Source organism: Grus americana, chromosome 2 (assembly GCF_028858705.1).
Source record: "Grus americana isolate bGruAme1 chromosome 2, bGruAme1.mat, whole genome shotgun sequence".
Classification (NCBI taxonomy): domain Eukaryota; kingdom Metazoa; phylum Chordata; class Aves; order Gruiformes; family Gruidae; genus Grus; species Grus americana.
The window spans coordinates 130,755,972-130,782,124 of record NC_072853.1 but is presented as its reverse complement, the minus strand read 5'-3'; the positions used below and the strand labels follow the sequence as shown (position 1 = coordinate 130,782,124).

The 26,153-nt window shown below is 42.3% G+C and overlaps 1 protein-coding gene across 1 annotated transcript in view; it reads right to left on the bottom strand.

The window, feature by feature from the left end:
- Positions 1-25,793, bottom strand: part of COLQ (collagen like tail subunit of asymmetric acetylcholinesterase) — a 41,676-nt gene extending 15,883 nt beyond the window's left edge. Inside the window, exons 1-11 of the mRNA XM_054816927.1 lie at positions 25,583-25,793; positions 12,598-12,710; positions 10,666-10,770; positions 8,895-8,939; positions 8,128-8,154; positions 6,373-6,444; positions 3,902-3,964; positions 2,866-2,892; positions 2,175-2,219; positions 1,390-1,425; positions 379-459 (exon numbers count right to left, since the gene is read on the bottom strand). Coding sequence (XP_054672902.1) covers positions 379-459; positions 1,390-1,425; positions 2,175-2,219; positions 2,866-2,892; positions 3,902-3,964; positions 6,373-6,444; positions 8,128-8,154; positions 8,895-8,939; positions 10,666-10,770; positions 12,598-12,710; positions 25,583-25,688 — 720 coding nt within the window. The 5' untranslated portion in view covers positions 25,689-25,793. The remainder of the gene's footprint in view (positions 1-378; positions 460-1,389; positions 1,426-2,174; positions 2,220-2,865; positions 2,893-3,901; positions 3,965-6,372; positions 6,445-8,127; positions 8,155-8,894; positions 8,940-10,665; positions 10,771-12,597; positions 12,711-25,582) is intronic.
- Positions 25,794-26,153: the final 360 nt, after the last annotated feature.

Genomic DNA, 26,153 nt, shown 5'->3' with positions numbered 1-26,153 from the left:
AAACTTGGACCTTGCTTCAGCTCTCTAGCCATCCATCAGGTGGGGTTGGGACTGTAGTTCTGTGTTGATTGGGATTCAAAGGGACCATTCAAATTCTGGTCAAGTTATATTCAATGAATTCGTTATCAAGCCAGGGAAAATACAACTTTCCCCATGCTGTGCAGCCAGGGACCTGAATGTTGCAGATAAGGCTCCAGCCCTAAAGCTGAAGCTTGAACTTCCTGCACAGCCTGTGCATGAGTGTGAGGTGTTTCAGGGCTTCTGCCTGCTCCCGCTGTGACATAGCGCATGGTACCATCAGAGCACAGACCGCGCAGTTGTACGCCATGACCGCACGGATGCCAGGAGTCACGGGAAGGGGAAACACCATGGTCCTACTTGTTTGCCTCGTTTTCCAGGTCTTCCTATAGGTCCTCTGTGTCCTGGTACTCCAGATTGTCCCTTCGGGCCCATCTCTCCCTTGGTGGGTGCAGAGGGAGGAAGCAGGACATAAGTACAGAAATGCACATTACCTTGGTTATACCTGCCTTATATAAGACAGTAGGTGGATGGTGCTCTGATTCATACAATTCCTCTAGATAATGCTGGCACCATTTGTTTTTCAGAACATCAAAATTATAATAAAATATTTTAAAACAAGCATAAAGTAAAAAATATCTCTTACAATTTACCCAAATTTCCCTGAAAAATCATTTCATAAAGAGGAAGCCAAATGGAGAGGTCAGAAAGGTGCTCAAAGACTTGGAGAGGTCAAGGCTAGCAAAACTCTCTGACCCCTTGGCAATACCTTGCTTTGATGTTAAGATGCATGTGTAATAAAATCACTCAGGGAAAGAGAGGTGAATTCACTCATCCTCTAGCCTCCTTAGAAGTACCCATTATTTCCTTATCCTAATTTCAGAGATAAGATGTGATCATGTCATAAAATTATCCTCCTTTAGGATTTCTATCCATAAGCCAACATCTGAATTGTGAATGTTTTTCAAGTACGGAATAATGATGATATCAAAGCTGGTCAGGGTTATCACAGCTATTTATAGTAGTACCATTTTGATTCAGAGTATCAGGAAGGAAATATGTATTATCTCTGAGTGAATAACACTCTGCTAGGCCAATTATGAACCTATAATCAAGAGTTTGAATGTGTTAAACAGGAAGAAGATGATGGCTAAACCAATGTTCTGGGGAAAAAAGGGAAACAACCACAAACAACTAAATTTCAGAGTTTTCTACTGACATAAAAGGTCTAAAGAATTTTATCAAGTCCAAGAAGTTTTGGTCATTGAATCAAGCAAGACCTTCAATGCCTTATACTTCCCAGGATGTCCCCAAAGCCATTCGTTGACCCTATGTCAGCACTTAACTCCCCAGTACATCACACCCACTTACTTTTTGTCCCAGCATTCCAGGGAAGCCTATTTCTCCCTACAAAGTAAAAGGAGAAAAGTCATCAAAAAAATGTGGAATGATCTTTGACAAAGCAGCACCTTCCTTGGAAGGAAGAAAAACAAGTGCCATGTACTGATAGCAGTTAAAAAACACACACTGTGATTCAGCACTACAGGTGATGCAGTAGGTGGAGAACTATAAGCAAAATTTTACTGTAAAGCCCCTTGTACAGTAACGTTATTCCCCCATTTCATCCTCTGCTGCCTGCTTCCTCTCCTCCAGAAAAAAACATCCTGATTGTGCATTTGTCTACAGGCAACCCTGCTACCTGGACAACTCCCAAAGCCTGCGTTCGGGAATGGAATTTCTCCATTTACATCAAAAGCAGTTTACTTTTCCTTTCTTAGTTAAAATAACTCCCAAGCCATGAATCTCACTTTTTTCTTTTTTTTTTTTTCTTTCTCATAGCAGCATAACATCACCAGCTAAGCATTTTGGCAAGCTGTTGTGGTTCTGGAGTGCACAGGCCAGGAGAGACTGAGGTTACCTCCAGGGAAATCCCCCTCTGCCTTGTCATCCCCATGTGCGCTGGGGCTGGGGGGACACATGGACACGGAGATTGCCCCACCACCCTCCCATCAGGTAGGACTACAGCCTTCCCTCCCAGGAAGATGCCTCCAGACTCCCTTTGTCTATACCACTCCTGATTTTTTTCTATCAGAAATACATTAGTCCTCATGTGCACATTCAGCTAAAGCTCACAGCCATTTGGAAAATAAAACTACCTGGTCTCCTTTGACTCCTTTGTCACCTCTGTCACCTCTGGATCCCTGGAGAGAGATAACAGGGTGACAACAGCTTAATTACTACCATTTCACAAAGAAGCAATAAATATTTATCCTACAGGATTCTGGAGTCACGCAGAATACAGTAATATCTCCAGAGTAAGGTATATGGTAAATACCCTAAAATGTTTCCTTATTACTTTCCTTGATATTATAACAGAATTAAGAGTGAAGCTAGTAGGAAAAGACTCATTCTCCCCAGATAATTACTTTAAATACATGCTTTCCTGGATGTAATACTTCCAAACTTGATTTTTTTCCCCAGTTGGCTTCATCGAAGCTCAGGTCCCACTGTAAGGTCTTGCAGTAAAAACTGTCTTTGTGCCAAAGTATACATAGCCTAAAGAAACCAGACCAGCAATTAAGGATTATTATGCCCATTCTACAGATGGGTAAACTGTAATGAGGTGCACTACAGTAACTCGTTCATAAGAAGACGGGGTATAAAACTCACTTCTTCAGCATCCCAGCCCAAGCCACAAGACTGTGCTCCTTCTTGATGCTTGTTTTCATTTCTCAGTGGGACCTTTAGACTTCACTCCATCAAAATTCAGTCTCATTTCTATAGTTACTTTTTTTATGTAACTGTTTCCAATTGTTAAATTATACATTATTCTATTGTCACACTGACCTTTTCTCCTCTAGTTCCAGGAAAACCCTAAAGAGAAAGATAGATATTTTAATGCTTCTCAATTTCAAGATTACCCAAGAAGCAGGACTTTCAAACTTTAAAGTGAAGAAAAAGAATGAAGCACAAATAATTAATTGCATCGACTTGTAAATGCAAATCAATATTTATAGCTTCTAAAATTGCACTGAAACAGAACCATGAAATATGAATTAAAGGCAAGACAACTCAGCCCAAAAGCCAATGTGAAAAAGCCAAGTAAAGCCAGCAGGTTTGATATTGCTTTTAAAATTGAAACAAGGGAAAAAAAAAGTAACTGAAAGTGAATGAAGCTTTAGGCACCACAATTAATAATCTATAATAATTTTAGCCATAATCTTCCTCTTCTGTTTTTTTTCTCCCTCGTGGATCATCCTTAAATTATACTTCAGTAAACTTCTAATGTGAAGATTACTATAAAACTGAGTTTCTCTTTAATAAACATACAATGTTCAGTTCTTCTTTCCAGTCCTTTATTTGAATAAACTAATTATAGAATTTTTTGAAGTACCTTAGAATATTGTGGCCTAAATTTGTAAAGGCAGAGGCTATGCTATAGATGGCGATGTACAGATACTAGAACATCCAGACCTAATTGTGCTTACTATCCAACTATCAATACATATATATAGTTTTAGTAGAGGACTAAAATGGTCTCCACAGTCTTATGAGGTGGGTGGAAAACATTGCAGACACAAGTTAATGCTGCAGATACACTTAAGAACTCCAGTTTTCTAGTGGGATACAATTATATATGTTTTGCTTTTTAAAATAAATTTTTGCGTTACAGTAATTTACACCAAAGCATTTTTGTGAAAAGCCAAAAACACAGCCAAGCCCAACCAGACAACAGAACCTTGCTTGAAAGAGAACATGTCTTTTTAGATGTATTAGAAAAGATATATCTTGATAAACACTTTCCAGCAAATTCATGAGGGAAGCAGCTGTCAGCAGAGCATTAGAAACCAATGTCTGAAAATGCAGCGTTTGGTTAACAAACCTTGGAGCCCATTGGTCCTCTTGTACCTGGCAATCCCATCACACCCAACTCTCCCTTTTCACCCTAAAGGGGTCAATAAAGAGAGTTATTGATTGTGGCTCTCTGACGAGGTCATATTTGAATGTCTGATAGTTTAGTGGTTCAGGTTTTATGTCAAATAGTTGAGACAAGCCTGACCTTGGTGTAGCTTTGTAGTCAGAGGTCTACATTGCAATTGTATTCTGCCTGAGTCCTTGTATGTTAGCTTATTCTTCTATTTGCATTTTTTCGGGTGTGTAACTTGTCCTTCAGTTTTGCCAGATGCTATTAAAGGACATGCAAGCAAATTAGCAGCAGTGCATCCTTTCACTGCATGAAGGTGTGCTGTCTCTACCCAGCATCGTTTCCACTGAGTTGCAGAGAAGAAAGGTATTTTGCTGCAAGCCTTTATGGCTTGGGGAGGCATAGCAATTACTTTTGTCGTAGTTCTGAGACATCATATGCTTTACAGACGTTTGGAGCCAGTAAATCATGAAAAGGCTTTACAAAAACTTCTCTGGCTGCTGTCAGCTAATCATACCTAGGGTGAAATATGGAGTAGTCCCCACAGACATGCAGCAGCCCTACCAGCAGAATACAGTTGGCTCTCATTCTCCTTTGGCTTTCAGTGTCCTAGTAGTGGAGAGGATTTTCACATTGGCTGCTGCCCCGGGTTCAGAAAAGACTTGAAGAAACAAAGTAGGAGAAATAAGTATCGCACCAAGGCTGTGTCAAAGAAAGAGAAGGCAAGTAAGGAGATGCAGCTGAAGAAATAGAAGGCACAGAGATGGGAATGGAAAAAAAAAAACCCCAAAACAAACAACCCAAAAACCAGACAAACCAAACAGCAGCTTACTGGAGATCTACAGCAAGAAGAAGATGAGGCAAATGACTATAGTGAAGATAAATATCAGGAGTTTGGGAAGATCAGAGATCAGAAGAAGAGAAAGAGAGAGACAATCAATGGATGTGAGCACAGAGATCTGCTGGCCTCTATTCGACTGGAGCCTTCATTGACAGGCAGGAAACAGAAATTTACAAAGGTCAGAAGAAATGAAATTGTGAACCCATCTAAAGAAAAGCAGAGACAGATATCTGAGGAGACAATACAAGCAGAAGAATTGGAATCAAACAGCAAGTAGGCCTTGCAGTCAAAGTATAGGAAAAAGTATTACTACTGAATGTGAGGGATGCTTCTAAGTGTGATGAAAAAGTGTAACAATGGACAAAGAGGAGATAAAAATCAAAATTAGGAAGACTTTGTGAATACAACTAGAGCTTATATAAGGAAAAGGTCAAGTGAATGAGTTTTCTGACTGCTGTGCTCTCAGTAATCAGGCTGTGAGGAACTGAGGTAGTTGGACCTTCTGTCTGCCTCACTGCTCTCACTGTGAGAAATCACAGCACACTGCATTTTGGGGGACACCATTTCTCATCTCACAGGAACATTGGCTCCTTTTTTGTACATAGTCTCTTGTTGCTTGCCTACATTCCCACCTCCTATAATGTGACGTTCCTCATCTAACATAGCTGTGAAGAGCTTGAGGGTCTGCTTCCCAGATGTTGCTTGAATTCAGAAGTCATCTACTATTGTTCTTGCAGTAACAAGAGCTACTGCATCACATCCTCTGAGGTGGCGGCACCAACCTTCATGGAGGAAATGAAGAGCCAAAGATTTACTGGAAAAGGCAGCTTTGAACTAAACATTGTGTGCAGTTCTTTTGCCTGATGCATACTGGATTGAAGAATAGTTATCTCAAAAGTCCTGGTAGAAACTCCATATATTGTGGCTCCTGTGAAGAGCTGTATACCTTTTGTATAAGGTAATACTCAGTAAAGGACTGTCCTTCAGCTTTTTAATAATATATGCAGATGAAGCAACCACTCTGCAATAGCAAAGCATGTTCTGCCATTTCTTCTGCTGTTGGCTATGAAAAAATCACAGGAACGAATGTTTGTATGGGAATGAACTTCAAAGATCTGATCAGCAATCCACGTGGTTTGTAATCTCTTTCCCCTGACACCAACCTGGTGTTTTCCCTGTGATCACATGGGTATACAGTTACGCTGCCAAGAAGTACACATTCAGGCAAAGAGATCATCCTAAAGGACAGGCACAAAGACAACGATCAGTTTTGAAACCCTGATTCATATGATTGTGAGACATGAGTGGTTATCAATGAGTCTTCATTAGATTGACCTTCAATTTCCCTTTCATTTATTTTAATCAACATAGGAATCGCTACAGGGGCGAGGCTGAAGGTGCAGTGACCCAACCCTAGACGGGGCAGGTCTTTGCAGAGCAGTATGAGAAATGGGACAAGCACAGAGTGTCCTTGCACAGCTGCAGCTTCCCAGCCTCCAGCAGATAGTGGTTTAGAGACTTCCTGAGACAACCGTTGTGTTCAGATCGTGATGTTGAACAGGTGATCCCATGTGAATTTTAGTCTTACCTTCGGTCCCACAGGTCCAGGCCATCCTACTGGTCCTGGCATCCCAGGGACACCCGGGGGACCTGGTCTACCCTTGAACGGAAAACATCGATTACAATGATTCACGTAACATCATTCCTATACACAGGCCTCCACTGCAGACAGGAGATATGGAGCAATAAAGTCTTTTCAGGAAAAGACCTGCAAATGATTCCTTACCTTGTTTTTAGTACCAAAAATACTATATTATATTCATAAACCAGTTTGTGTTGATGATACTGGAGGAAGTGTGGGCTCACAGAAATGCCAGGTTAAACCAATACAAATAAGTAGAACAGCTACAGAGTAAATCCACATGCAGTCAGAATAATCATCCTAAAACCCCAGTATCAATAACTTAAATCCTCTTTTCATTTAATAATATGATGTAAATCAAAAAGACCTGCATGTAAATCAGTACGAATCCAATTTACTTTAAGAACAGAACCAAATCTTTAACTAGGATATTCCTGGGTTTATTTACTATTATTCTTATTCTGAGCATTCTCGTATTACTAACTATAATTGCTCTTTATTAGCTACTATATGACTAGCAATAACTACATACATACAGTTATTTATACTCTTTGAGTATCTCCTAAAATGCTGCAGATTAGTGTTCTTCCACTGCTTTACACCACTTGACAATATGATCTTAGAAATGTCATCATGACATTTGGGACTAAAAGCCAGACAGCTTTGAGCAAGTTATATTGTTTTATTTCCAGCCTGAATAACTTCTCCTTTTTTTTTTTTTTTTTTTTTTTCCTTCCCCCCCCAGGTTTTCTCAGAAGACTAAGGACTGATGTACTGTGTTTAAGGTTTTCACTCTCTTGTAGGTTGGTGGGTGACTCTCTCTGAAACATGACTGTTGTGAACACTTAAATTTATATAAGTAATATTTTTCTTTACTGTAGGGCATTTGCATTTTAGATTAAAGAAGATGACCTCTTCTGTTTATGTGTTTCGTATTTCTTTGAATTACTGATTGGTAGCTGGTGTTAAAATCCTTTGTATATTATTAGAAGGGTGTTAAAATCTTTGGTCTATTATTAGAAGGGTACTTCTTTTCCTGGTTAGTGACTACCCCCTGCATATCTCTGATTTCATCCTGCATTTCTGTCTTCTTTTAAAGTTAATTACATTAAATGGAGGTACTTAGTGACTGAGATAGTGTATTCTGTTTCATCACATGTAGAGGCACATATTTTTGACAATATATCATGGCTCATATGTCACCAAGCATAGGATTGTAGTCAGCATATTGCATTGGTGCCAAAACTTTGCAAATGTAATCACTGATGGTTGTTCCTCCTTCGGGGATGTTTGGCCAAGCCTTGTTTAGACTTTGGAGGAGTAAAAAGTTTGATTTGGCTTTTGGCTTTTTTTTAATACACCTTTTAAGATAGCACCCGTACGCTGCTTCCCCTGTCCACAGAGACATAGTTCAGGTAATTTACCACTCTATTTTAATTGTCTGGCCAGAGCCGCATGCTCTGACTGAGGGAATTTGTCGAATTCAAACCAGCTGGGACACCTCTCCAAGCCAGAGGGCCCAGCTCTTCAGCCTGCACCCAGAGCTCCCTACCACCCACCCTGAGCACCAGGGCGAGCAGCACACACAGGTTAAACTTCAACATTAGCTCATTTTTATTTAACTATTGTCTGCACCCCTCTCCGACAGCTGCTGTGTGTCAAGTATCGGATGGGTTTCTGAGAGAGCACCTTTGTTCATACCTTTCTTCCTGGCCTGCCAATCTCCCCCTGCCAGAGAAAGGAACATGTTAGTCTCATAGGCACCACACAAAGCACAGTGGCTCATTAGTCAATGCATTTAATAAAATAAAATAAAATAAAATAAAATAAAATAAAATAAAATAAAATAAAATAAAATAAAAGGAATATCTTTGTGTTCAAGACTTTGCTTCCAGAGGTAAAATGAGAAGAATTACTTTAACAGAGGTCCTTGGTCTTTCCTGTGTTCTCAGCCCTAAATCTACAGTCATCCCCTTGTATAGCAAAGCATGTAATTATGTGCCCAGCTTCAAGTGTAAGGCTCTTTAAGCATCATCATGGAGCAAATGCTTTGCAGATCTGAAGCCATAACTTAACATATAGGTCAGTTTTAATATCTGAGCTGACCCATACAATTAACACTGCGTGGGAGAGCTCTGCTTCTCACGTCCTCCCAGAGGGACCGAGCGTTCAAAGGCTTTTGGATCAGTAAGATCGCTGACTTGTGCACCTGAGCTGCTTTCTTAACACATACTCTAGACGGAGAAGCCATAAAAAATATTTCAAGACTGAAAATGAACACTGAAAGATGAAGCTTTAAATTATAGCTTCAAACCAATTCACAGCTTCAAAGCTTCGAGTTGAAGCAAATCTCCACATCCATAAGGCCCACCATGCACTAAACAGACAAGGAAAAAAGTGACACCACTCCCCCCCTCCTTTCTTTGCCCCTCAAAAAGATACCAAACTCCATAACAACAAACACTTACTTTCTCCCCTTTTGGTCCCATTATACCAGGAATTCCTTGTGGACCCTAGGGAGAAAAGTAAATGCTATAATTAAACTGCATTACTAAGGAGGCACTGGTGGCTGTCTTCCCTCAACCCTTGACCATGTAGGTGTCACCCGGGAACAGCGTGAACCCCCAAGGTTGGGGTGTTGGATGTGGTGTTTGAACATGGCCTCTAAATGCCAGGTCTGTGTCACCGCTAAATGGCAAGCTGGAGAGTTGGACTGACATGAGAACTGCAGGGGCATCTTCTAAATGAAAAAAAAAATAACAAAAAAAAAGGCCTGGGGCAAAGGAAAGATGAGAAGTTATTGGAGTCCTGAAGAATTAGCAACAACGAGGACATGGAGACACCGTGTCAGCTGGCAAAGGAGGTCAGCCAAAGGGGTGGTCAGGGAAGTGGCATAAAACACGTGGGATGGGCTCTGCAATGTGGTACGGACATGGAGGATTGCCACCACTTCTGAATCCTGAAGATATTTCTCTCTCTCAAATGAGGCTGATTCTCCTTTAGGGACACTTCTTAATCCAGGGAGACCTTGAATCCCATCTCAGAAAAAAATCAGAAAAACAATTTTGTTTCTAGAATGCTTCAGTTCACAGACCACCTTTTACTTTTGAATGACTAAGGCAAAAAAAATCCCACGAGTCTGCATCAGAGGAGCATTAGATTCACTATACAAATCACTCACTACAAGTCTGGATCCTGTCTGTCTTGTATTGTCCAAAACATGATCCAAATTGTACATGAATAGGAGCAAAGTGTACCTGTAAATTACTCCAACTATTTTCATCAGTAGAGTTATTTTAGGTTTCTCAATACTGTAAATCAGAATGCACCCTATTAGAGTCAGAGTCAAATTTTATCTTATTTCTTTCATTTTACCTTAGGTTACACATGGGAGGAATTATACTCTGAGTTATATCATTACTAATCTATTTCTCCTTCCTATGAAAAAGTGTTAAGATTCAGCTCTGAGTCAACAGTATGAGCTTTTACAACTCCTTTGAAAGTCATGCAAGCTATAGCAGAAAAGAATTCAGAAGTACTTTAACATATTTTTTGTAATGGTGGCATTTCTTTTCAGGTGACCATTATCATAAAAGTATTGCCCAGAGGACTGCTGGCTCTAACATTATCCCATCACAAGACACAGTCCTGAAATTTATAATTAAAAGTGCCAAAGCCATGTTATACCCACCCTACTGTCTGCCATTGTGATAAAATCTGCCAGCCCTCTCTATTTAAAAATGTTCTTGGAGGGACTGTAGATCCTTTGGTTGCAAGATGAATATTATTTATAGCCATGGACTTTGTAGAACAATAGAGTTAATATTGCTGTTCTTCCAATTTAAGTCAGAGAGAGTGTTAAGAGAATTTAAAAAAAAAAAAAAAGTCTAGAGAAGACTGAAATAACAACTGCTTCTTTTACATGTACTGCAACTCTGGATCATGGCCAGCCACGGAAGTGACTGGCACCTCTGGGATTCTGGATGGGTGCTACCCACTGTAAAACTCCACAAAAATGAAGGGTCAACTTGAAACCAACTGGAGTAAGCAAGGCAGGGATGAGAAAACATAGGGTAAAAAGCCTACACGATTTATGCCTATTTATACCAAAATGAAATTAAGCCAGGGCTTGGGATGCTTATTAAGTGTTAAAAAGCACTTGCAGATGTTTTACAGCTTTGTAAGGACCTTGGAGCAAGTGAGAGAATGATGTGGTTCAAACACAAACACATCACTCACCTGGGGGCCAGGAGGCCCTGCAGGGCAATCCAATTCAGGCAGAGAAGCAGCCTGTATTATCTGGAGCTCCTGACACAACTCTTTCATATCCAGGGCGAGCAGCTTCTACGTAACATAAAACATACTCGTGAACATGCAGCCGCACGTAGCCTGTTGGAGAAATGCATAAAAAACCCAGCCACCAAACACTACAGCCCCAGGAGAGTTTATTTGCTCCCTTAGGGAGAAGCCTAGGGTTTGTCACAAGGTCTTCACGGATGCTTGAACATTAGCACTTCAGCACAGTGTCCTGCCCCACGTTTCCTCCTCCTCCTCCTCCTCTCCCAGAGGCACGTTGCAGCCAGGCTGTCACACGCCCCTCCGAGCCGGCGTGGGACCCCGGCCTATTCTTAGACCTGACCCTGCTCTCTCCATCCCGCTTTACAAGTAGCAGATCCTCTCCAAAAATAGCGTCTTTGCTCTAATAATAGAGACCACGCTCAGCGAGGGTGTAGGCAGCGTGAACTTCGCTCCAGAAGATACTAACCCGTAAGCATTCATTCACTGCAGACCAGAGCCGTTGCCTTTGATGATCAATGAATGTCTAATCTTTTGACCTCAAAATTAGGCTTGCATGAGTAAACTCGCTTATTTATGTCCTGTGACAAAAGTGATCTCCCCTGGAAATGCAGATGAACACTGAGCCAGAAACACTGGGTTAACACAACTGATCTTCGTCTTCCAAGTGAAAAGCCATTTTCCAGAAAAGCTCCATCTAGAGACTCCAAAGCACAAACTGCTTGTAGTGAATTCACGTGGCTCCCGCTCTCCTCGTAACTACTTAGTTTTATTTTATGATTTTATGGAGGAGATGGTGTGAAAATTGATTTTATGCTCAGATTATTCTTTGGGCTGCATGGGGGAATATCAGGGACCCTGGTCCCAACCTCATCCTCACTGAAGGAGTACCCCACATTCCTAAGGAGATCTTGTCTCTGGGTCTCCTTTCTGTGGAAATCAAGGAACAGGGAGGGGAGGGGATGAGGAAGGGGGGGGCAACTAGATTTTGCTTTGGGGGGGAATGGCAACCTGAGGTCAATCCTGACCTCTCTGAAGACAATGGAGGATTTTACATGGTATTTTTTCTTGGGTTAGTTCTTGTCAGACATCTTACTAATCATTATTTACATAACACTAGCAATAATTGCAGTATTTGTATATGGTAAATGAATAGCAGAATTAAGAACTGGGAGTTACTCAGTAGGTAGAAAAATTCTTTGTGTTAGGATGGAATATATATTGGAATTACCAGACCCTGGTAATAAGAGCAATTGGGCACACTGCTATATCATATACCCATTGTATCCCGTATGTTGCATATATTAACATATGTGTATGGATACATATCGTATAGAGCAGGGCTGTGCATAGGTGGGTGAGTGAAAACTCCATACCGGCAACTCAAACACATCTTTCTTTCTGCAAAATGAAATGGTGGGAATCATAGGAGGATTTCGGGACCTTCATTTCACTTACTGGGTATGGCAAATGTGATGCAAAACAGGACACAGACATAATGTACACCCTGAAATCACTGTGCAGGATGGAAAATTGCCTTTCTGTCCTTACTTGGTTTATTGCATTGCCGTTTCCTTTAGTTCAGGATTGCCTTACCCTAAGAAAGTTCCCAAAACAGAGTAAGGAGAATATTTTCAGTTAATTGAATTAAGTGCCTGAACAAACTCAGCCTCATTTCATTCCTTCATCTATTTGAGATTTACTTCAAGCCCTGGTCTGGGATGTTGAATGATTGTCCTAAACAGAGCCATATCAACACAGCCAGACGGGTTTGCTGAGTGGTGCTATGAAGCAGCGCTCGAGAGGATGTTTCAGACTTTGTCATAGATAAAAAGTCATCTAAAAAGAAGAGAAAGGCTCCCAGGCCACACTTACAGTGCTCCAGCTGTGCCTGAAGTATGGTGGTGGAAACAGGGGCGGTGGAGGAGGACCGAGGAGGCAGCACGCTCTGCGACTGAGCTGTTTCTTCTGTTCCAAACAAGGGAGATCTGTTCAACACAAACACTCATCTGTTGTCTTGAGCACCACAAACATTTCTTACAGAATAAGAGGTGTTGCCATTCCATGGGATTTTCCTGCGTCCTGTGTGCATTGATTATAACACTGTAATCCAAGCAGGGATTTAAGAAACCCAGTGGTCCCTTAAATGTCTAAGCTCCTTCCTGTGCTGCTATGCAGACTTTTAAGCTCTTAATGTGGCTATGACACAGGCTGATTTTGAAAATTTTCAGATAGGCAACATTAGAAGATAGATTGAAATATTTATTGCTTTATCTTTCCTCTGTTGCAAAAGAAACAGCATCTTCTGGTTCCCGTTAGAGCCCACGTGCCACCAGGAAGCACTCCGTGATGTTGCCCACCAACCTTCCCTGTGGACTGAATCGTCTCAGGCACTTCTGTGACAACAAGAGTGGGAAGCTGCTCCACAGCACATTTGCTTATATTTCCCCAGGGACTGAAATCAGGTTGCCTTATTTCTGATTCGTGCATCATCCCTAAGAATAAATACTCTGCAACCCAGATTTAGCCAATGATGGCTTTGTCACCGACTGACCGGTAAGGCAGGATCTCAGTTGTGTTCAGCAATGTATTTAACCTTTTCTAAGAGGTAAACTTCCACCAGCAATATAAGAAGCTGTGACCAAAGATTCACAGGGAAAGGATGTGTAGATGCATTTATACTGTGGGGTGTTTTCCTGAATCTATTTAGTCCTTGGGAAATACATCTCTAATCAGGGTGGGGGCCTTCTGCAAAGGTTTTGCCCAGGACAGCAAACATTTATTTATGTCTGTTGGTTTCTTCCTTTGGCTAGTGGCAGCTGGAATGGGTGTCTGTGAACCGAAGGGTGGCAGGGAGCCAAACACAGTAGGAAGAAAAGCCTATGGTGAAGTATCTGGTATTAATAGAAATTCTCTAAATTAAGTTTCTAGGAAAAAAAACCTGACAAAATTGCTAGATTTGTGTGCAAATCAATTGCAGGCTGGATATTAGTCACATCTCAAGGTAAGGCAAATTTTCTAAGGGACAGAGATACTTCCAGGTTTTCAAATGTCTCAGAGAATGTATTATATCAGTTCCACCATCCCACGTTAATGGAGACAGCATTTTCTCAGCCCTGATGCACAGAAAAGAGTTGCCCAGAAGGGTGTGATTCAGCAGCGTTCAGGGGTAGTTTATGTTATCCAGATTTTTTTCTCTATCAAAACACTATTTGCAATTATACCTTTGAGATATGAGTCAATTAAAGTCTGAAAGGGTCCATAATGAAGACTCTTTCTCAACCTTTCCTCACAAGTTTGAAACTCAACCAAAAACTTCAACTTAAGAGAAAGGTAGAAGATTTATAATAAAAAATAGAGATATATTGTTTCATTGATAGCTTTCAATACATACTGAAAATGCCAGTGCTCTTTAAAAAGCAGCAAAGGTTTGAGTTCCCCTGTCTCCAGTTCACACAAGCAATAAAATACAAAGATATGTAAAGTTACGTTCTGTATTGGCTTATCCTGAGTTCAGTCGCTCTTATGCAGCTCTAACTCCGGTCTTCAATTTTTACAACACATACTTTTGTGGTTCTTCATTTCAGGATTGTATTCGAACATATTGCATTGGGACTAAATTGCATATTATTAAAGCAATGGACGGCTTGTAATTTAACAGGATATAAAATGTGATTATTATTTTATTTTAGGCCACATTTCAATATCATCTCTCTTTCTTAGGATTACATTATTCCACAATCTAGCTAGATTTCAGTAGGATTATTATCGTTCAACAGGAATAATAATATCAGGCCTGATGTGGCTTAGTTTCTAGGAGATCACTACCAGGCACTACTGCAGTTTAACTGCTGCTCAGAAAGGAAAAAAAAAAAATAAAGAAAGAAAAAAGAAGTGATGGTGTTTAAATATTTTGCAAAGATAAGATTAAATACAGATGTACATCTATAGCTTTAATAGGATACTTATCATGCCCTTCTAAGTCAGGTCAAGTCCTGGGTTATAAAATATTGGGATTTTCCTTTTTTGGCAGTGAAGTCTGAAATTCTGTGGAACAGCTTTTATTGTGAAAAACATTATAGCTAACCAAGTTGATAGCAAAATAGCCATTGATTTCAGCCTTTAGAGTCTTATTCTAAAGCTACTGTACCACAAGTTAGGTTGAAACCCAGTTTAGGTTTGCTGATATAAACAGTGATAGCATGTACTGATCTCAATACAAAAACAAGAAGAAAAAAAGATATCTAATTACTATTACTATTATATAGAATAGATATCAATTCTATAATAATGTAGGTAGTTAATATTTCAGGAACTCCATCATTAATCACGGCTATGTTTTGGAAGGCGTACTTGTAAAGCAAATATTTAAGAGAGGTCTGGTCCTGGACCCAAGGACCTCCCACCATCAACTGTAGCAGGTAGATATGATAGATGAGGGAGCAAAAAAAATGAGTCACAGTGTGACTAGAGGTATGACTGCTATAATTTGATCTTCTGCATTTCACTGGTATGGATTTTGTAACTGTGAAAGATCCAAGATGTACAACCATTACCGTATTGGCTTGTTTTGTATATCACAAAAGGGTTACCTTCACAGGCTTACAGGCTTTCTGCAAATGTAATGTATATTTTTAGGCTCCAGGTTACCTTTGTTTGCTAAACACAGCTTCAGAATACTCCAGTCCCAATCAGTGGAAAAAATCTCAGCCCAAGAATAGGACTGTCAGTTTTCTGTGAAATGTGAAGACTCTGCCTACACAGAGAGCGCATTTTCTCGTATGGAAACTGCTCTTTCAACAGCTTCAATATCAAAGAACGTATTCAAGAAGAGAAGGAAGATAAAATTAAAAACTCCTTATAGGAATTGTCTAAGTGGCAATCATTTTCAGAGAACATAAACATTATTAGAGCTTTAAAATAGAAAGACTTTTATCATTTTCAAACTCAAATTATTTTTACGGTCCAGGCTATATGTTAATCTAATTCAAGAAAGTGACTGTATAAATCTATAGGCATATTGGCAATGGTTGCTTCAGAAAATAACATATTTTAAATAAGCTGTTGCAAAGTTTCATTTTGTTCCTGCAGTTTGCTTCTGACCATAGGTGGAAGGTGGGAACTCTGATCCAAGATGGTCCAACGCAGAGGCAGAGAGAAGCCTTCACCCAGGCTGAGTTCCCCAGAGAGGGGCTCGTAGGTCTCTTAGCCCTCCTAGAGCCTCCTAGAGATGACCTTCAGCCCTACGATGCTGAAGGTACCAGAGAAGTGTTGTCCTGCGTTCAGGTTAGATTTACAGGATTTCATTGGAAAAAAATAATAAGTAAACCATGAAAGTGACTTCTATCCTAAAATCATGAAGCTGTAGGCCAACTGTCAGGAGGAAAGGACAAGAAAGGAAAAAGATACTTAACATCTGTTTCCCTTCCAATTTGTGACCACATTCATCCGACAAGCCCTGTTGGGAAGCCGAGCTGCTGTCCAAGCGCTTGTCACCCCGACAGCAGCGCTGGTGGCCTGTCCAACTTATGTTGGGCAGGACTTTTCTAGATGGAGACCTCTGATGGCTGATGCCCCATCACAGGTGCTTCTCCCACTTGGATGGCACTCAGAATTAATAATAAATAACTTGGGCAGACTAGTCAGTTAATGAATGTGAGCTTGTCCAGCTGAAATTGAGACTTTCATCTGCTTTGTTGTTCATTCGGGCTCCTCTTACCCTCCTTGCAAGGACAGCAGCGCGCCACGGGCAGCAGCCACCCCGTACCGTTCTGTACATCTATTGCAAGGTGACTGAGGCACTTTTTTAAGTTGGAAAAGTTTCAGAGCTTGTGAAAGGTGCCTTTTGAGAGCCAGACACCCCAAAGATGTACATCAGCATTAACAATACATACTTCTTTAAAACACGTTTTATGAAGCTTTGTGACCCAAAATGTTCCTTAAGGACATACAAGCAGAGCTGGGAATACAGTTTGTGTCTGGAGCCGGGTCGGGCAGTCAGGTTGGCGAACGGTCTGCCTCTCTCAGTACCCTTTTGAACTTCAGCCTTATGGTCTAAATATATCTTTTCCTATAAATCAGCTATTGTGAATATCCCAAGGAAATATATCAAGACTTACAGCTTAGGTAATGGTGCCTGTGTGGAGGAGGTGACCCGTGAAGCTCCCACGGGAGTTACGGGAGGAGGTGCGGGACTGCAGCTCTCGCCCGCTTCTGGTTTCCTCCTGTTTAAACGGGGCTTCGGAGTCTTTAAGGAACAGAGCAAAACTGATCAGAAATTAATTCCCCGTCTTTCTGACAGAAAATGATAAAGTCCAGCTGAAACCTTGCAAGTTTCCTTTCAGCCAAGAAAACCTCATAAAAATTTGGAAGTACTCTGTTTCTAATCCCTGAAGTGGTTACAGGCCATGGTAGGAGCAATGTGTACTTTACTAGCTGGCTCTCACTCAGAGCTGTCATAATAAATAAATAAATAAAGGTATTTAAAAATCAGTCGACGTTCGAAAAGCTTGACAGTAGCAGGAACCCTGGCATGCTGCCTGGACGGCGGATCTCTGTGTTCACCCAGACAGAGGAGCAAGGACGCTCTGTCCTCCATCCCCACCTCGTATTCAGCCCGCGTCCCCCAGCACCTCTGAGCTCCTCCCGCGTGCTCACAGGCAGCGAGGCCCCAGTGAGCCCCGCGCAGCCCGGATGGTAACTGGTAGGCAGCTACACCGTTGCAGTTCAGCCTTCAAAAACACTGCAGAAATGGCAGGACGCAGGAAAGCAAAGGGACCCGTGAGATTTCTGAGTGACGGGAAGGCCTTTTGGTCCCTATACGCAAATACTTCAGGTGTTTAATCTGTGTGTATGTGTGTGTAAGAGAGCAACGCATATGCCAAAAGATTCTGTGTTGTTCTTTCAGACTGATTGCAGGACAACTCTCAGATCAGTACAGAGAGAGGACCATTTGCTCGGGTTGGCTCTGCTCTCCAGTTTCACAAGAACATGAAATTCGCAATAAAATCTGAAGGGTGGAACACTTCAGTTTGTTGCAAATAGGTTTACAAAATAAATCCATGGCTTGTAAATCCCCATAACCATAACAGGGCTATTTTGTGCAATTTTCCTTCTATTGCTTTCCATTTGCAGAGGTCCAGAGCTCTGGACACTGGTACATGATGTTCACAAGTCTATGCGCTCCCCTTCAGTGCGTGAGAAACTGAGGCACAGAAAAATTAAGCAACTCCCCCAAAGTCACGGATGGCTCAATTACAATACCAGGAACAGAGTTTCAGTCTGGTAAATCACAGTGTCTCCCCTCAGTCATTTTACGAACCGGATTATAAAATTCAACTTCTTGTCACACCAGAACAATACTAGAAATACGCTGAGTATTAAAGCCTAAGAACCTACTACAACCTGTAGAAGAGCCTGAAACCCCAAAGATTAATGCAAGATGGCTGCTGCATCAGCCCCGAAAGACTTCTGCGTACCGTTCGCTGCCAGCAGCCCTCTCCTGCTTTGTCTGTAGCAACAAAGCCGAGAGACACCAGCGCCATCCTTCTGCAACTGCAAGATCATAATCCGTCAGGGCTGGCACAGATCAAACGTGTACTTGACTTTGATGTTGCTCCACCGTACGCTTAGATAGTCCCAGACGATCCCTCTGAGACTGTGGGTGTTGCTGTGCGCTCAGAAAGACTTCAGAGAAACACCTTCAAATTCCTCTTTGAAACTTTACTATCATGCACTAAATCAATTCCTCACGACTCCCTTGCTGCAACAGATTCACGACCCAGCTGACTTTATTCTACTGCCTTTCACAAAAAATAACTCTCTATTGACTTGGTATTGTAAAAAGTCATTAACTTTGTAGTTTCAAGAAGCTAAAAAAAAAATAAAATAAATCCATCAGCACTTCCCTGGGTAAGAAAGAAGAAAACTGAAATTGTAGCACTGCCTTCTTTAAACAAAGCATCTCCCTTTACTTGTGTGCATTCCCCAGCACACGCATTTATGCATACGCACTTCCCCATTCCTGGGAAAAATGGTTAACAGCTTCTTTCCTCTTTCTCCTCAGTCCTCTTCTGCATTCTTCCTACGTCTGCCTTCTCATCCCAAACGCCCTTTTACCATGACAGTCATGTGACTACAGAAAGCATTCCCCGACTTCCTTTTCATTAAAGAGGTGACTCCTTGGAGAGGACGAGGGAAGAAACAAAACATCTTGGTTGGTGTCTGTTAATTCCTGTGGGGTTTTTCTCTCTTGCCTATTTCTGATCTTCCTCAAAGTATTCCCCTTAAAACTGATGGGCTTTCCCAGCCCTCTTCTACCTACTAACCTGCAGCATGTCTCCTATGCTAAAATTCCATTTAATCCTAGGACTGATCTATAACACATTCAATACATCTTCCATTTTAACCGTTACACTATACATCTCCTTTCTTTGGGTAAGCACCCAACCCCTGAGATTCCCAGGCTTTCCCTGTGTGCCCAGCAAGCTCTCCTGGACACGTCCTGGGTGAGTTCTTGCGTTACAGCTGAGCACGTCCCCTGATTTTGCAATCACGCACACTCCTAGTACCGAGAGTTAGACTGCAGGGCTGCATGGCCTCTCCTGACAACAAACTTCCTCCTGTATAAACACAAATTATATTTTTCTATAGTTTTAACCAAGATTAGCAGTTTCTCTTGCTGCAATCACGGTGCTGGTGCTCCTGTGCCGATACAGCCCACCCATGGGCTTTGGTGTCCTTGGAACAGTCACAGATTGTTCCCTCCGTGTGCAAGGGTTTGGGACAAACCCACAAATGAACTGTCTGTACTAGGAGCAGGCTCTGGAGAGCCAAGCAAGCATTGCCCCAGCTCCTGTACTGACCTCTGCCCTGGCAGTAGGAGAACTTGTTCACCACAAAACAGCTACCTGAAAAATACTGGCTTTGCTTGGGTTGCATCTCCAGAGAAGCTTCCACAGCCTCAAGTTGGACTCCTGTCTTACTTGTAACACAAGCGTTGCCCCAGGGAAAAAAAAAAAAAAAATCTGAACTGACTATTGGTGTAGTCCCAGCTTCCTGCACTTCAGGCGTCCAGGTATCAAACCTGGCTTCTGTGTTTCAGGATGCCTCTGCCCACATCAGCTCACCACATGAAGCCAGCTGAGTTGGCCTTTGTATTCAACCAGGGGGAACAGGGGAACATGGGCGGGGGGGCAGGGGTGGGTACTGTCTGGTCCTTTGACATGCATTTTCTTGAGCGAATGAATGTTCATGATATTCACCTTAAGCACAATTTCACTGAGCCCTTTGCCCTTGTCTGCATTATTGTCACTGAACTTTTTTCATAAACGAAGCACCTTGTCATCCAGTAATGCCACAAGCAGGTCAGAAGCCCCTTTCCCCTTCTGTATGCGGCCCCCAGGGCTGTACTTAAGGAACCTTGTCACGACCAGCTTCCATCTTCCTCACCAGTGGCTGTGTCCTCTTCTGATTTCTATTCACTCCTGCAAGGCAAATGCTACAACCTCCTGAACTGCCTCTGATGTCCTTTCCTTGTCCCTCACCCACAGGATCAAGTGGGCTTCTACTCATTGGTCTACCGCTAATTTCACAGGACCTCCTGGTGGTCCTTTGCTATTGCAGATTGCATCAGCCTTCCCCTCGCCCTTCCCAACATGAAGCTGGGGGCAGGCACGAAGTCATGGACAGGCTGTGCACCAGCGTGGCTGCTCTGCTCTCACCTGACTCAGCACAGACAGTGCACTATGTGCCACCAGAGAAGGGTCTATGAATCCTAAGGTAATTTCATCCCTGAGCATTATCCACATTGACCTGAGCAGGAAACCCAATTTGGGATTCTCACAGGTTGTATCTACCAGGGGAGAAACTAAAGATAAAGTCAAATTAGGTGTTTCTTCAATGTAACTGTGTTTATTTTAAAGACCCCTTTACTGGAAAGCAACAGTAACCACACCACCCTAGAACCTTATTTTGCTACCAAGCCTTTCCCCAGAGGCTGTTCAGACACTGCCTTCTTTATCAGCTTGGAAGGGTAACAACTAGACAACCCTTCTTTTGGCTTATCTTTCTAGCCACTCATTTGGGCTATCAAGTGCAAATGGCCAATCCCAAGGTTACTTTAATCTCAGAATAGATAACTGAAGAGATATTCTATTGAAAGAACCTGCTGCTTCCCTTTCGGGCTTCTGTGAGCCACAAACAAGATAGAAAACTTAAATGCCCATCTGAGCCCAGCCAGATCCACAGCCAGGTGACTGCCTTCTCTTATGGCCAATGATACTTTGCTTTCCTTCTAATGAAGCTGTAGCCTTTGCCAGTGGCTCATTCCATCAGAAATTTTAATCTAACCAAAGCTTTCCTGCTCACGCCTGTTCCATGAGAAACCCCCTGACCAACGGTGTCAGGATGCTGGGCACCTCCTGGGCCCATGATGACTTTCCAGAGCAGAGCCTGGCTTTCTTCCCTGCACTGATATTTTTGCCCCGGAAAGATTCACCCCTGCTCGCTAGTCACCTTTCGGGCTGTTTTCCCAGTGGCTTCTGCTGCTGCCTTTGGGAGTCTTCCAGCTTTTACTGTTGGTCTTATTTTAAATTCCTTCTGCGTCTTACTTCTGCAAGCACTCTCATCATTTTTTCCCTAGTGATTTTACATAAATAATTTTTACAATTACTCTCCTTAGAAACAAAACCCATCTGTCTGACATCTCTGCTGTCCATTTGACAATATTTAGGGTTCCTGCAGGTTGTTTCATTAGAGGGAAAAAACCCACCTGATGACGGGGTCAGATATTTCTTTTACAGAAACCCAGCCAGGAGCCCGACTCCCTCAATGTCAGGAATCACCACTTGGTTTTGCGTTTTCTTTCTCCCACTGTCTCTCCCACAAATGCACAACGCCATCTCCCCGCAGAGCAGCGACGCAGGGGGTACCAGCGTCCCCTCGCTGCCCTGCCCAGCCAAAGCTGTCACCCTGTACTTTCCCAGCCCGCCTTGCCCATCGCTGCGGCTCTTCCTGCTCCGACGGCGCCGGTCCACAAGAAAGCTGAACTGTTTTCTGCAGCTATCCCATATGAGGTCTGGTTGTGGGTTAATATTACACTTTCCTGATTCAGAAAGGCTGTGCCACCTGCCCAGTAAGACGTGACATTCCTTTTCTTCGGGAAAATAATGGGAAAAAGGCAAAGAAAGCACGAGGAACACTGCCAATAGTGCTCAGATGTTGCCGTTCCATTTTGTTCCTTTAAATTAATCAACCATATTCTTTTCATAGGGCTGTGTATCAGTATTGATTGTAGGAGAAGATTCAATCAAGGGATAAATTTGTGGCATGCGTAAAAGGCAGTTTGGGTCAGAAGAAGCATTAAGATATTGCTCTTCTCTCCAGCTATGGCTAGTATTTTAAATACTTTCCCATCTCTCCATAAAACATCAGAAACCTTCAGCCTGGATGAGTAAAAGAGGGGAGGAGAAGGAAGGAGAGGGAGTGGAAGAGAGTCTTTCTGCTACCTGAATTTGGAAGGTGGTTTTCTCCAGGCTGGTTCTTACTGGTCCACATAACCCTACTAAAAATGAGTACAAAATTCACACCTGGTGTTTATTACGTGAGTGCAACAGCAGAGGCACTCAGATGTCCCGCTCGAGTGCACAGTGCAGGAACCTCCGTAGAGCAGAGCTCTGAAAAATGGTTATAAAGGACACCATAAACACAGTAGCTTAACAGTGGACATGACAGGTTGCCCTCAAAAGAAACCTGCTGTCTGCAGGAGTGCTCAGCTACCCACCCCTGGGGGTCGTCACTGCCACATGCTTGAGCGTGTGGTAGTACTATTCCCTGAAGCATTTCCTCCAGAAATGATGCTTCAGCACCAGGATACTCAACTCTTTGGAGCTGACGTGACATTCAAAATACTTCCAGAAACAAGGATGCGCTGTTGCTTGAGGCTAATGAGACTATAAGGCGGAGTTAGCAGCAAAACAAAATCCAGATTATTCTTCTTTCCCCCACTATTCTACGACCACTTTTCCCCCTTGCTGGTTGTTTATCTCTGCTCTCTAGTTACCGCTTTGTGACCTGTAAACCTTTTTATTTGTGACCTCTTGCTATGCAAAGATGTGTAAGGAGAGAAATAAAAGTACTTTTAGCCCAGAAGTTTTCAGACATACCTGGAAAATACCCAAATGTATTTTCCCAACTATAGGAAAGGTAAGTTGTCGCTTAAGAACATCCTCGCTGTTAAATGTGATAAATTTTAGAGTTTGCAAGTACAGTGCTGAAATCCATTCTTTAAATGTGAAATTACATTCTGGTGCCAGATACAAATAATTGACTCAGCAGAGAGTCACAAAACATTTGAGAAACAATTGAAATAACCGAGAATTTAAATTGAATTAATTCACCTTTTGTATCCACGGTGAGATTCCCACCAGAAAATAGAGAACTTCTTGTTTTTTTCTTGGGAGATGTTTCTTAAAATGCAGATGCAATCAAAGCACTAAAGGAACTTCTTTATTATGTCATTTTTCATAGCAAATAGCCCCAATTAGCAAGTAATAATGGCACACAGGTATGCAAGAGCTCACCAAAGTATGGTTGTTAATCCAGCCCTGCGGTTGGGGGATTATGACTGAATCAGATGTTATTTTTTCCACATAACATCAAGTAATCATTTACAATACGTTGTTTGTGATAAAAGCCTTGCTAAGAGCTTTCTAGGTATAAAGGTGATTTTCAGCGGCTTGGCTAGAAGATCATGGCACGGGGCTTTACCGTGGAGCGGTGTGCGGGGTGGCGATCTGCCTAAACTGCCAGATTTCCCGATCAGGTTCACACCTTCTCCGAGCCTGAAACCAGAATCTGTCGACCTGCGGGGATGGAGCAGGAAGGGGCCACGGCCGGCTGCAGTCTCTGCCCCGGGAGCCCTGGGGTCTCTGGCAGGCAAGCCCCGGGGGCTGCGCCATGCAAAATGTGCTACGGCAAAGAGCAGAGTCTGGCATTTTCCTTCATATTTGCCTCTTCTACTATGTTTTCAGCAGAGATTATAAGTCCTTCCTCTTCTAAGGGGAAAGTTTTTTGTTGAACTGTTATTTCTTAAGAGGACAGTTTAAATGGCTTCTCTAGGCACACAAGCCTGTGTGCCACAGGAGAAAGGCCAGGCCAACAGGCGATGGAAACGTGAAATTCTTGTTTGTCTGGGCAGCATCTACAAGTGTCAAATAAATGTAAAGCTCTTCACAACAATTTTGAGGTCTAATAACTTACACGTTATCTCAAAGCAATTTGGAATATAGCAGAGAAAATAAATCTTGGTGATTCCTGTACCTCAGCATTAACTAATGTCAACATAATGGCAAAAGCATACCCGACTGAACAGAAATGATAATAAATGTCAATGCTTTTTAGTATCCTATAGACCTTAGCAGAAAAAATTATTAGTTCCTAAAGGTTCAAACGAATGGATTAAATTTTTTTTTTTCAAAGGATGTACATCTTCAAACATTAGGCTTGTCTAGATGTTATCTTAAAAGCTATCTGAAATGACTACAGAACTGTAATGGCTGTGCTATTAAATGCTATAGGGCTTTACTCAAAGGATATCTGCATTACTCTTGTGGCCCTCAGAATATTATTATCTGAATATCTTTAAATGAATGGATTGTTCAAAGCATCGTGAGTGAAATACAGAGCACTAGCTTCACACATTTTAAAAGATTTTTTTAAAAAACCCTTAGAAGAAATCATGCATACTGTTACATAGTGCAGAAATCTATCATCTCATACAAGCTACCCTCCTGATCACCCATCCCTCATAAATGTCTTGAACGTAAACCATCCGGCTCTGTGGTCACACCAGAGACATTAGAGAGAAAGACTGTGTGTCTTTAGATTCATGTCTAAGCTTGATTTTACATACAGTCTTAAAATGTGCACCCTTTTGGTCACCGTCTTCATGTGAAAGACACAGGGAGGATCTGTAGGTATAGCTGATCTTGACCTACAAATCTCAGTTGAACCATCACAAATGTGACACTGAAGGAACCCAGGATGTTAATTAGAACCATCTCTAGTGACAGATACAGAATAACAGATGGAAGGTGGGAGACAGCAGTTTGCTGTAAGTTGGTGAAAGTTCCTCAAAGGAGAGATGGCGGCAGAGCTCTCGCCAACTTTCCCTTCCTTTGCACAGAACGTGGCTAAAGGAAAGTCTTCCTGATGAAACTGTAAAATCTGCTAAGTGGGATTTCCAGTGCCCTGGCTCAGCTGACAACTAATTTGTTTTGCCTTTGCCTAGCAGGGATTTTCCATGCAGCGGACTCTTGTTTGCTATGTAAGTCATCCGAGTATTCGTTAGTGTCACAGCCAGAGCCAGATGATGTTTATTCTGCTAACATCCAGTCGGACTCCAGCAGCGCTCATTGAGGTCAGGGCTTTATTTATAGAAGCAGATATACATTGAGATTCATTTTCTTTCCCTTGCTGTAATCTACCTAAGCTCATCCAAAATAGAGAGAAACATGCAGACATGCAAGTAACATACTAATTGGGCCAGATCCATGAATTAGCACAGCACCGTAGAAGCCAATGGAAAAAAAAACATTTTAGAGCAGCTGAGGATCTTGTCTATTATGTCTCATGGGGAAGGGAGGGATTTAGAACCAGAAATTATAAAGCAAAAACCAAAATCAACCAAGGAACAAAATGTCCCGGCATGTGGCAGAACAGGTCTGCAATGCAAAATCCCTCCACCGAGACCTGGAATTTGTTTTTTTTTCCTCCTGTGTTCCCAATCACCAGAAAGTGCAAGAATCAGAGTGCAGAGAGCTCCAAGCAAGGAAAAGTAACAAGACTTAAAGCAATTTACCTGCTGAAACTGAGAAGACATTGTCAACGTACGCAGTCTGAGATAAAGCAAAGCAGAAGAAAAGCTGCAGGTAAGATCCCCAGACAAGCGGGCTGAGGACCAACATGCTGGCTGCGCCCTGGCAGATTCCAGCTCGGAGGCGCAGGGCTGCTTTGGGGATCTCTCTCTCTCTACCCTCGCTCCCTCTCTGCCTCGCCTGCTCTCTGCCTCTTCCCTCTCTGTGGGATGCGTGTGTGTCTGTGTGTGTACATCTCTCTCTCTCTCTCCCCCCCCCCCCCCCCCCCCCCCCGTGCCTTTAGAAAGAAAGAATGCCAACCATTTCCCATTAAATCTTCTCCTTACACTAGATGCGGTTATATTTAACTCCTGCGCTGGATCAGTTGCCCCTATTGTGGACATTAGCTGCTAAAACTGGGGCACGGGGGATTCTGGTTTTGCTAACAGAAGCAAAACGGCACTTTGGATAATAATAATGATGAGCAGGAAAGGGAGAAATTATGAACTGGACTATAAACAGCATCCTTCGGTGCAGGCAACCAGACACCGACGTCGAGATGGATAAAATCCCTGA